Here is a 13226-nt window from a genome sequence, read left to right on the forward strand (position 1 = left end):
TGTAATCAGCCCAGCAGCTGTGCTTTCTAATTGAGATGGTTGATAACCACCTCACCAACCACAGCCAGGCTCGATAACCATGACACAATCTATCATTACAACACTGCAATGGGAGAAACTGTGGAAAAAGTGAAATCCTGCAAAACTGCCATATTGTCTGAGTCAACCAGGCAGATATATATTTGGAAAACAGATTTACCAGGAAGAGAGCGGAAGAAATAATAAAAAAGTCCCCAGTGCTTCGCCAAACCCCTAGTCATGAGATGAGAGCTCATAGAAGGCAGCCTCCTCCGCCGCATCCTGCTTGCCTCCACCTCACCCCCCACTTCAGCCCCCACCTCTGGTTTTCACTTCCCATTCTCTCCCAGGCTGCAAGACGTTTGTGTCTTGGCTCACTTGAGTGAAAGCAGCCCATATGGATGCTGGTGGCTTAGTTTGGGGTGAACATCAGTGACAGCTCCAGACAATGCCCCCCCACACACACATATGCTCAGCTTTGAGGAGAGCTCTGCTCACCAGACACTGATGTCATTTACTCTCCAGAGGGCTTGATTGCGGGTGGTTGCTTTGTTATGGCTGCATGCTATGCGACAACACTTTTCAAACACACACATTTACTGAACACATGGTCAAACATGCACACAAGCAGACAGCAAACAAACAGATGGAAGGCAAATATACCAGTTTGTAAGTAACATTTGTATTTTTGAAACACGTGTTTTTCAAAAAGAATTTAGATTTTGGTCTTTCCTTGAGTGTTTGACTTACCTCTCATCATGATAACTGCATTGCAAGGTGTTAATCACTCATACACAGAATTCAAGCATAGCATATTTATATAACAGCTCATTTTTGTAGATATGAATATTTTCAGTTTGTAAACAGGTTACCAGCCTAGACTAAACAGATCTTGTTTTGATTCCATAGGGTGACTCAGTACCTGCTGCAGACAACAGTCCATTCGCCGACACAGTGACTTTGGAGCAGAAAACAAGCAGTATCGGTGGTACCAGCGGGAAGGTTAGCCTGTGGATGCAGTGGATGTTACCCAAGGTCACCATTAAACTGTTTGCTCCTGACCCAACTGCCAAAAACACAGGTACATTAACCCAGACAAAACAACCATTCACTCTCATAATTCAGTGTCCAATTAACCTAACCCCAATGTGCATGTATTTGGACTGTTGAAGGCCCCCGCCGAACTGGGATCCAAACCAAGACACCTATTTGATATGAAAAAACAGTGCTAACCACAGCAGCACTGTGCAAAGTTAACCAAAATATTAAATGCTAATTTGTTTGTGTCCAATGTGAAAGACTATAGGAAGGTATTCAGTGTTTGTATGGATCCTCCCCGGCCTCTTTTCTCATTCAGTTATTAAACAATCAGAAGGGGAAAGCAGCTGGGGAGAAAAGAGGATTGTGGGAACAGAAAAATAAATAAATGGGCGATGAATCCCAAGTAAACTGCTTCTTGTTCCCTTTAGTTTAACTGGGGTGATGAAAGGCAAGTTATACATTAAATTGGAGATATTATTATACTATTTAGCATCTGCCAACCAGATCACCCAGCTTAAAGTCTTTAATTGTGTAAAAGGAATGTTGTGTAGGACCTCACAGAGATGGTTTTACTTTGACACATCCTAAATAGGCATTACTTTGGATTTTGGCTTAATATGCACCATCTGAGCTGCAAGATGAACTACCACTGGATTTTCTGGATTTTTTATGCAGCACATTAAGCATGTTATTGAAATCAAGAATTGTGTGTATGCATGCACACACAGATACCTAATACCACACCAGAGATACAGTATGACTGAAGACAATCTGCTATGATGTAATGTTTTTGAAAGCAATTCCAGATTTAATGGTTCGAGGGTATAATGTTATGCTATTATATGTTGGAAGGTTAGAAGGCTTTGCTAAAAGGCACAAGTCAGTGTTACACTTTCCTTCTTTTAAGATGAGCCATTTAAGACGAAGAGACTAAGCGTTTCCAATGGTCTTACAGGGTGGATTTAGAAAACTCATACATCAATATCAACACAATGTTCTGAGACTATGAGTTTCTGAGTATCTAACAACTTGGGAGAGTTCTTTCCACACATTATCCACAATAAAGCTGACAAGACTTGTGTTTCAATATTAATAAGCCATTAGGAACTTCTGTGTTTCTTAGAATCACCATAGGGCAACAGTACAACAGCAACCATAGTTTCACACGCATGAAGTCCATTTTCCCAAGCTAGTCTGTGATTGTGGGACTTTCTCAGTGGAAACAATGAGAGAGAACCAGCAGTTAAGCTCACAGGCTAGGTTCAGTGCAAAGTTAATCAGTTCTTAAAGCCTACTCACTTTGCCTGCTGAGGGTGGGTCTGCCTGCACACAAGGTGCATAGAGGCACACACATACATTTTTATGAATACATAGGTGTGTTTGTGAGTCTTGACCAGCTTCAAAAACACACTGTGCAGAAACTGACCACAGTAGTTGTATCAGGGCCAAAGGACCTGGACAGGGTTAGATGCAGTACAGGTCCTGGCTCACAGAAATGAAATTCACTCTCACATATAACACTTCCTCTCCTTAATTCCACGTTCTACTATGCTGCCTGTTTGCCAAGGATAAGTGTGGCCACACACCATGCTAAAAGAGATGGTAGACCATCTCATCTTTCACAGTTTGGCAAACCAAGGATCAAAACACAAATAAGATGCTTAATGAAGGGAATGCCTTTACATTGTGATTCACTTAATGATATTGCAATGCAGAAAATATTATTTTCTGTCTTTTGTGTGTCTCTGCCAGAGATCTGCGTCATCAGTGAACTAGAAGACCTGAGTGCCTCCGTAGATGTCCAGGATGTTTATACAAAGATCAAATGTAAAGTTGGCAGCTTCAACATCGACCACTACCGACGCAGGTACAGTACATCTAGTACATGTAAACACATCCACATATATATATATTTAGGTTATTACTTAACTTGGAGTAAGCTCAGGAGCAGGATTGGATTTAATGACAATGTCCCTTCTAACTAACGACAATACTGCTTTGGCTCATGTTGATGTTCTAACCCATGAGTCCTCATTACTACATTATTATACGAGTACTTAATACACATGAGTCAGACCACACCCATCTTCAGACCACATCTCAACTCACCTTGAGGGGTGACGTGGCAGTCGAGTGGTTAGTGAGCATATGACGTGGGTGGAAAAGCCCTGCATGTCATCCCCTTACTCTCTTTCGACACATTTCCTGTCTTTCTTTACTGTGCCCATCAAATAGCAGCATCAAAAACCCAGAGATGTAATATGAACTACAGAACTCCACAGACAATAACTCAAATAACTCAATTACTGTGTTAGTCCCCGCTACAGTAGGTGTCTTCTAGACCACATTTTGCCATAATGACACACACACACACACACACACACACACACACACACACACACACACACACACACACACACACACACACACACACACACACACAATGCCATGCTGTCATGCCAGTAATTATGTTAAACTAGCTGATGATTTCAATTTAGGGGCAGTCTCTCTATCCATGAGGTGACTGCCCCAACATGCATGTGCTCTCACAGTCCCAGAGTCTACACACGCACGCACACACATTTACCACCAAGACCACTAACACTTGGTCTGTTTCCACTTCTCTTCATATGGGTGATTTTTTGGATTATCACCTCAGTGTCATCGTCATCCCAGACAGCTGTTGTGGTGGTGACCACAGATTAACAGACAGATGGACAGACAGATGGACCAACAGACTAGACGGATGGGTTGAACAGGCTGCGGGCTGGCCCAACTGTGACTCACGTAGCTGAAGAGTTCAGTCAGTCACTCATTTTCTCTCAGCCTGCGGTGTCTGAATCAATTCACAGAAACATTAACACATTGTTAGGGGAGGAAAACCACCGGGCGATGTTCCATCCTTATGGTAGTCTCTCCCCACGTCAAGCTCCACTCAAAATGGGGTAATTTAGCTCTGGGTTCTGAAATTATTAAAGCACAGTGAAACTGTGATTAAAGATTTTTGGATCTTCTTCCATGCCTCACACACATATTCTTGCCATTGATTGGAGGGGCCTCGTTTTCCATATCTAAATCCCTTTTTTTCCTCCCTGTATTTCGTTGACTTTGCCTTGATCACATACATCTGTGATGGAGTCAGCAGCTCCAAGTGTGTGCACTGTGTACGTGCCTAAGGTCATGTTCTGTTGGGAAGAGAGGCAAGAGGAGGCAATTCTCCATGTCTTAATCTGAGGAGATAATGAAACAGCGATCTAGCAATCCACCATGTTGCATCCAGCGGACTGGAGAGTGTTTCGCTATGTTTTCAGGTCTGTGCCTGCCGAGACATGTTCCTATAAGTGCCTCCTTCTCTGATTGAGCCAGACATTGACAGGGAGAAGGACCTCTTGGGCTCTGCGCCCATATTTAAATCCATCATTAGCAATCAACACTCTCTCCACTGATTTGAAAATATAAATTAATTCTGATTTGCCAGATTTTAAAATCGACTTAGCCTGGTCCTAGGTATTTTAGTCCAGGTCAGAGTGGGACTCAGGTGACTGTTTTGGCTTTGAACCTGACTAGCAAGGTTTTCACAGACCTCCCTGTTTCACTGTAGTCATCTGATTTATCGTCTGTCAGACCACATGTGTTTTGTACAGTATAGAGAACCACCCCAAGCCATGATAATGTCTGTTATTAGACATTTTTGGGGCGTGAAGGTGTTGTGGGTCATATCATAGTTTTCTGTTCTCACAGGTGTGTGTCCAATTGCTTCTGAGACAGAGCCAACCTTAATCTCTGTAGTAGACCTATGCCTTCCCAAATAGATAATGGGTCAATTTTCTAATTTCTAGGTTATTTCAGTTTAATGTGCATTTAACAACGTGTTCTCAACATACTTTTAACAAACCAAAGTTCTGGCAGGGAGAGACACTGCAACATCCGCGCCAGGTTATAGTCATGGCTGTTTAGGACACAGTGGAAGACCTCTGGGCTCAGGGCCCACTCTAATCTGTATCATCCACGTATACAAGCGAGTCCACAGAGGCTGGAGTCCATATTAATCATTCTGAACAGATAATTGTTTGGTATTTCATCACCCACCCCAGGTGATTTGTGTGCAATGGGTCAGATTAAATCAAACCTGACAGACAAAATGTTTCATCTGGCCTAGCTATCTCACTTTTGGAAAATAAATGGAAAGTTAGATAGAGCAGGCAAATATCAATATATAATTGAATGCCCTGTTGTATCAAAAATAGGACAAGAAAAGGGTAAAGGAGGGAAGTAAATTGACAAAGGAGTTGTCAAGGAATACAATATATATATATATATATATACACTCCCCGGCCACTTTATTAGGTACACCTTGCTAGTACCGGGTTGGACCCCCTTTTGCCTTCAGAACTGCCTTTAATTCTTCGTAGCATGGATTCAACAAGGCGTGGTGTTTAAACGATGCTCAATTGGTACTAAGGGGACCAAAGTGTGCCAAGAAAGTATCCCCCACACCATTACACCACCACCACCATCCTGAACCGTTGATACAAGGCAGGATGGATCCATGCTTTCATGTTGTTTACGCCAAATTCTGACTCCACCATCTGAATGTCGCAGCTGAAATCGAGACTCATCAGACCAGGCAACGTTTTTCCAATCTTCTATTGTCCAATTTTGGTGAGCCTGTGCGAATTGTAGCCTCAGTTTCCTGTTCTTAGCTGACAGGAGTGGCACCCGGTGTGGTCTTCTGCTGCTGTAGCCCATCTGCTTCAAGGTTCGACAGTTTGTGCGTTCAGAGATAGTATTCTGCATACCTTGGTTGTAACGAGTGGTTATTTGAGTTACTGTTGCCTTTCTATCATCTCGAACCACTCTGCCCATTCTCCTCTGACCTCTGACATCAACAAGGCATTTTCATCCACACAACTGCCACTCACTGGATATTTTCTCTTTTTGGGACCATTCTCTTTAAACCCTAGAGGTGCGTGAAAATCCCAGTAGATCAGCAGTTTTTGAAATACTCAGACCAGCCCGTCTGGCACCAACAACCATGCCACGTTCAAAGTCACTTAAATCCCCTTTCTTCCCCATTCTGATGCTCAGTTTGAACTTCAGAAAGTCGTCTTCACCACATCTAGATGCCTAAATGCATTGAGTTGCTGCCATGTGATTGGCTGATTAGCTATTTGTATTAACAAGCAATTGAAAAGGTGTGCCTAATAAAGTGGCCGTTGAGTGTATATATATATATATATATATGTGTATGCATGGAGCAGAGGATGTAAATTAAAATTAGATAAGGATGCGAGGGAGTGATTGGATATTAAACTCTGTGGGTTTCCTATCCTGTTGGAAGTTGTGGTCTTCTAAACTTCCAACAGCTTCTTCTCCTTCATATTTTAGGCAGGTCTTGCCAAAAGGTGTACCTTTACCTATTCTGAAATGCAGGGACGACCCCCACCCTACCCAGAGAGAGTGGCGTCGGTGACAGTTCACCTTTTAGTCGCGCCAAGGAGCATCACACACAGATTGAAGTTGATGTCTTCCAGATGTTTTGCAAATGGCTGGGAGCGAAGGGTGCCTGGATGGGAGCAAAGAGAGAAGAGAGGAATTATGAGCTGGTGGGGGGTCTATATGTATTAGTTACTGTTACAGCCAAGTGGTGAGATTACAAAAATATTCACACTAACATAGTATGTTAGAAATATCTAACATACAGTACAAACACTAGAAAATGATGCATGCAAAACATGCATGCTCACAACTAAGCCCACTCCTCACTCACTGAACTTGTAATGCTCTGTTGAGGAGTAATGAAGAGGGAGGGGGAAATTCAAAGTGATAGATAGATAGATAGATAGATAGATAGATAGATAGATAGAGAGGGAGAGATACTTTAATTCAGATTATAGATTACAAAAATTCAGATATCCAGAAGTTTACGAATAAGACAGAGACACAATCTGATTGATAAGCTAAATAAATACTTCAAAAAAATAGAGGGAGAGAGGTGCAATGATGAAAGTCCTTAAAATGTCCTTCGGAGTAATGCTGTAAAGTATGTCATTGTAATCGTGTACATGAGTCATGAGCCACTGCCAGAGGCAGGAGTGTTCAACAGTCATAATGGCTGTGGGGACAAACAACCTCCTAATCCGTTCAGTCCTGCAGCGCAGCGAGATGAGCCGTCTGCTGAGGCTGCTTCAACCTGCCAGGATGTGGTGAACAGGATGGCTGTCATTGTCCAAGATGGCCTGCACTTCATTCTTTGTGCATCTCTCCACCACAGTCCCCAATTGGTCCATTTTTTTTGCAGTGACCGAGCCAGCCTTTTTTATCAGCCTGTCCAGCTGATATACTCCCTCCCCAGCAGACAGCCACGTAAAAAAGGACACTTACCACCACTGACTGGTAGAAAATACTGAGCCTCTCATTACATACAGTACATCAAACAACCTCAGCCTCCTGAGGAAGAAGAGCCTGCTCTGCCCCTTTCGGTAGAGGGCATCAGTAGAAGAAATAAGAAGAAATAGCATATGGCATTTCATTATATTACCTTTTTTTGTGATGCATGATTTTGCATTTTACATACTGTGTGTGTGTGTGTGTGTGTGTGTGTGTGTGTGTGTGTGTGTGTGTGTGTGTGTGTGTGTGTGTGTGTGTGTGTGTGTGTGTGTATTTTACATACTGTATGTTTTATGTTTTTGTGTTACTGCAAAGTGAGTGATTGTGTCTGTTTTCATTACTTCATTTGATTTCTGCTTTACAGGTGCTTCTCTGCTTCGATGAACACTTATAGAAATCTAATGTTACAAATCATAACTTTACGTTATTGAAATAAAACACCAATTTTATCACCATCTCAAAGAATTTTCTCAAATAGAAAGGAAATTGTAATTTTATGCTGAATTTGATGCATGCCACTAGGCTGTGAAAATTTGATAAGAATGTCAGTATCAGTCTGTGGTTAACTTATCTAAATGTAACTTAGTAAGTACTGTTGCCATTAAAGAGATATTATCAGGCACTGCCATTGCAGCATTAGTAGTCCCAGATGCCCAATTAAAGTTTGGCCGTGTGTGTCTCTCCAGGCCAGGGCATGACTGGCACTCAGGCCACTGTGAAGGACTCATTCTACAGTGCAAGGAGACAGCCGTGGTGAGGCTTCTGCCTGTGCCACAGCAGCAATAGCAGCCTTAGGCTTCTTTATACAGTGCCTCTGCCATTCTGCTGTTCCTAATCAAGGTCACTCATCTCTGCTGATACTGGACAGACAGGAACACAGAGGAAGTCATGATAAGGAAACAAGGTTTTGGCTATAACTCTGGTCTTAAACCTTAAAACCATACCTTATAATTTTGAGGAAAATGGGAAAAATATAGACATAAAATTTCATTCCCCTGTCTCTCCAGTGGCTCTGATTGGCTAAATAATCAAGCCAAGAAAATTGGGTGACAACCACTCGTGTGTTTGTGTCTGATCTGTGGGATCCAAAACTTAAACCAATACTGGGAAAGGGGTCTTTAGACTTTTGGACCTCACTGGGGTTGTGGGAGGAGACTTTGACATAGGCCTCCATTCTCTTGTTGAAGAAATCTTATTGTGGAGATGGTCTTATACTGGTACCTAACAAATGAAATTTGTATTTTACATAGTTCAACTAGTTACGCACTTGAATTATGCAATCAATACAATTAAACAACTTTTTTAAAATGTTGTTTAAAATGGAGTTTTTTTTATTCAAAACTCTTGTCACCCTTAAATGAAACAATTTGTCTAGTGTTATTTATGCTGGATAGTATAAGACCATTCCTCAGTTTTTAATTTATTCTGTCATTGATTTTTCCAAAAAATCATCCATGTTTCATGCTTTTCTTCCTTTTCTCCCCTTTCCTGTGTCTTTTTGTCGTCTCTGCTCCTCTCTGCTTCTGTTTTCTCTTCCTCCTCTTTCCCTCTCCTTGCCTCCAGTATGGAGGATGGTGTTCGGAGCTCAGGCAGCTGTGGAGGAGTGGTCCTCTCTTGCACTGACAAGCTGAACAGACGCACTGTGTTGGTTCGACCCGTCAGCAAGCAGGAATCTTTCAGCCACTTCTCTGGCTTTTTCCCTCCTGTAAGATTCCACTAGTTCTTTTTAGTTGATTCTGCGTATCCTCCATCAACAGTGGCCTAAAAGAAAAGGGATGTTTGCTCCTCAGAGATATTTGAGACACTAGTGCTCTAAATTGAATTCAAACAAGCCTTGTGTTGCTTTAAACATTTTTAAATGTTTAACTTTTTACATTTATATTAGAATGTTTCCCAATGAATCCATTATTTTATACTTTTAGCAATTTTTCAGTAAATACTTTTTATTTTATTGACAGGTAATAAGCCCACTGTTAATGGATGTTCTGCAGTTTTTACCTCCGAACAAATCTACCTTCCTTTTAATCACACAGTGATGTGTGAATGAATGTCTTTTAATGGGTATTTAAATGATAGTGTTCTCAAGTATTTGCTTGGAAAAACAGAACTAACTTAACTCTAAAAAAACTAAACAATTCAGCCTAAGAAAACAGCTGCAGCTCCATTAATTCCCTGTTATAAAGGGATTGATACCTTGATCCAATCTAAATTACTGCACAGAAAATGAATAGATTTGCTCAAGCCCTCCTGTATAGCAAGTAGCTTCAGCTTTACTTTTTAAAGTAATACACAGAGGGTGTTCCTTTTTTATTTTGGCTGAGTTCTAAGGTTAATTAAACCTGGCCTTAGAAATTCCAAATTTTAAATAGGGCATTGCTGATGGTAAATTTCTAGATCTACCAAAAGGATCTGTATCATGATTTGAATAGTTATGGTAAATATAGAGGTTTTTTTTTAGCCAAGCTTAACCATCATCACAGAAATCAGACAGAATTAACGCTGAACAGTTGAAGTTTTTCCTCTGTGTGTTGACACTTCATGAGTGTGATTTGTCCTGTCTCACCACTGGTCAGACGGCATCCAAAGTCCTGGAGGGCTCTCACCAGCAGCATGGCTTCCTGTCAATCACCTACACTCAGGCTGTCACCAAAAATGTCCGTCACAAACTCACCACTCGGTCTGAGCGGCCGACGCGCAGTAGTGCGACCACTGCCAACCAGCGGATGACCACCGATCCACTGGCCGACAGCTCACCTCAGTACCTGAGAGAAATCCTGCTGACAGCCCAGCCTTTTGATGTTGTGCTCTCCTGTCCATTACTGGCTACTGTAGCAGGGGTGCTCCAGGTAGAAAAGACTGTTGGTTCTAAAAACTGTGTAACTGCTGGAAAGAAATGTTTTTATTTTGTATTTTCTTGTCTTAGTTAACCTGTAATGTATTTTATTAGGTTTTTCCATGATCAGAATTAATTTCCTTATTTGAATCAGCCAAAAAACAACAAAACTTATGGTTAAGATCTTGTGAAATGATATATGCTTTCGACTTCATGTCTTTTTAGGCAAGGGTGCCAAGACGCTACAGAGAGCGTGGGAAGTCAGCTGGCCAACCAATGAGAAGCCACATGCTGACTTCTCGGTGTTTGCCTCTCATCTACATCAACACCAGTGTGATCAGGATCTTCTGTCCTGCAGTACAAGTCAAAGATCCAGCATCAGGTCAGACAACTACTTGTCTCGTTTGGAACTACACTTGTTTACATATGGTAAAATTTAACAACAATAGGACAACATTATGTCACAGGCTGTGTTTTCAAGACTGTGGTGCCTTTATAAGAAGTCCCTGTCATGGTTGAGAGACATAGCAGACCCACCACATTGTTTTGGTATTTTGCCGAGACATTTGCAAAAAGAAATATCTTAGGCTGTGAAGAGACAACCACAGTTATATACACTCCTACAGAATATAAAATCATTTTCAGAAATTAATTTATTCATTTAGAATTGTAATGACTAATGGTGGTAAGGCTGTACTTTTAAGTCCATGTAAGACAGAGTGCACACAGAACCCAATAGAATCCTTTTTTGTAATTCATAAAAGACGTGATTAAAAATGCTTTTTCATAATTTGATTTAATTCGATTTGTATAGCGCAAAATCATAACATACATCACCTCAAGGCACTTGACATAGTAAGATTGAGACCCTAAAAATTGGAGAAAGAAATAGAGAAACTCAATAAAATCCTTTTTAGTAATTCATGAAAGGCGTGATTAAAAATGCTGTTTGTGTGTGTGTCTATGTGTCTCTCTCTGTAGATCTCCAAGTGAAACAAGAGGACACCCTGGTATTAAAGATGGGTTCCCTCAGCATGGCTCCTCAGGCCGATAACCCACTGACCCGCACTGTGCTGCGAAAAGACATCTACCAGTAAGACACGTTCTCTTCTCACTGAAACTTGTGAGACTGTTGTTTTTGTGGTTGACAGGTAAATATATATTTAAATGATGAAAACTGTGGATTTATGGCTCTGTTAAAGGGATACATTTTTTTAAAATAATTTATTCAAAACAAGTGTTTTAAAATGATGCATATTTCATCACACACAACTATTAAGCCTGTAATTCATTTCTAAATTGATGCAAAACATTAAAGTTCCACAGATGCAAATAATATCCCTTGCATAGCATATTAATAATTATATTATTTAAACCTTTTTTACAACTATTCTACTACTACTGCTACTATCTTCTCTTGTGTTTACTCATGATAGCTTATACTATGTGTTTGTCTTATTTCTCTAATACAAGATGATGTTTTACATTCTAACTGTCATATTTGACACCTCATCACACTGAAATCTATCTTAAATCTCATCACACCTACATAGCTTTTTTACATTATGCTTCAAAATCGCACACACCGCTGACTGGTTGTATTAGAACAACAACAAACTTGAGACCACAGTTCATTAAGGGTGCCACTCAACTTTGTCTCACCTCAATCACACTCCAGAAAACCTGCTTGTGGTGTGTATGTGCCTGTACATGGGTGCACGTTCATTCCTTCATGATGTTTGCTGTCTCATGGGAGATTTTTGGGGTACAACAATTGACAGCGCTGCATTGTGGCTAAGGTGCCCCTGTAATGACAGAGAGCATTGAGTGACACCTTGGGGCACTGCTGGGCCCTACAGCTGAAACACAAAACTGTTGACACAAGCCTCCCATGCCATGTGGATCAAAGCTGCTCGGCAGGAAAAATCTAGACTTCTGAGAGAAATAGTTCAGTGCAAAACACATTTCCCTACTATAGGCAACTAAAAGAATCTGGATTGTGTCATAACTGCCTCTAAACCGCAGCCCCACAGCGTGTGTGTGAGAGAGAGAGGGAGCAGTTGTGCAAATGGGCAGATATGGAGCTGGCAAACACATGTAATGAGGGAGATAAAAGTGGTGCCTAATGCTTTGTGCAGCTGCAAGTGAGCTGACACAAGATGTAAAATGCAGAAAAAGAAGAAAGGAAGGTGGACAACAAAAGGAGACAAGAGGCCACTTTAGACGTTATTTCTGCCTTCAGTTAGTGGAAGTGTCATATGTAGAGAGAGTGTATAGAGCAGGGAGGCAGATGAGATCTAGGCCTACGGGCAATGTGTAACCAACAAGGCAAGACTGAGAGAACTACCACACTCTTTCCAACCATGTCCACATTTCTCCCAGAGTACCCAAGATGTCTTCCTCCCAGTCTTTCATTTACTCGTTTGATGTACTGGAGAAAGGAATGTATTGATCAGTAACCATAGCTACTGTTTTGCAGGGACTTTTCGGGGGTAATTTTTTATCCCCACTAGTTTCACAAAGTGTACTGCACTGAAATGTTTGTTGTTTGTTTTGGTACAAGTTAGCACAGCTAACTACTACATTACCATGGAAACTGTGCCTACATTTATCTTGTTGACATGTTTGCCATGTTATTATCATCTCAGATGATAAATGGTGATCTTGTAGGCATGGAAAATAAGCTTGAGTTTTTCTCAGAATTTTACAAAAGAAAACTGTTGGACCAGCCATGCAATTTCACCCCATACTGGCCAGTAATGTTGTTGGCTGTGTGACTCTGGTGCCCAAGTAGATTGCTTCACAAGATGCTCAGCCCTGACCTGAACACACATACCACCGTGTAGCCTTCTAGACATACACAGGCATGAAGTTTACACAGTCGGGCACATGTGTATTTGCAAACAAAAAACTTGCCCACACTCAGTCCAGCATTCGCCTCCAA

The 13226-nt window shown here is 41.2% G+C and overlaps 1 protein-coding gene across 1 annotated transcript in view; it reads left to right on the forward strand.

Moving 5' to 3' along the window:
- The window catches only part of LOC117776523 (vacuolar protein sorting-associated protein 13B-like), a 312145-nt gene that overhangs the window by 163868 nt on the left and 135051 nt on the right, over positions 1-13226 (forward strand). The window contains 6 exon segments of the mRNA XM_034610493.1: positions 928-1099; positions 2812-2926; positions 9013-9154; positions 10023-10295; positions 10508-10664; positions 11264-11375. Coding sequence (XP_034466384.1) covers positions 928-1099; positions 2812-2926; positions 9013-9154; positions 10023-10295; positions 10508-10664; positions 11264-11375 — 971 coding nt within the window.

This window comes from Hippoglossus hippoglossus, chromosome 16 (genome assembly GCF_009819705.1).
Source record: "Hippoglossus hippoglossus isolate fHipHip1 chromosome 16, fHipHip1.pri, whole genome shotgun sequence".
In the NCBI taxonomy this organism is placed as follows: domain Eukaryota; kingdom Metazoa; phylum Chordata; class Actinopteri; order Pleuronectiformes; family Pleuronectidae; genus Hippoglossus; species Hippoglossus hippoglossus.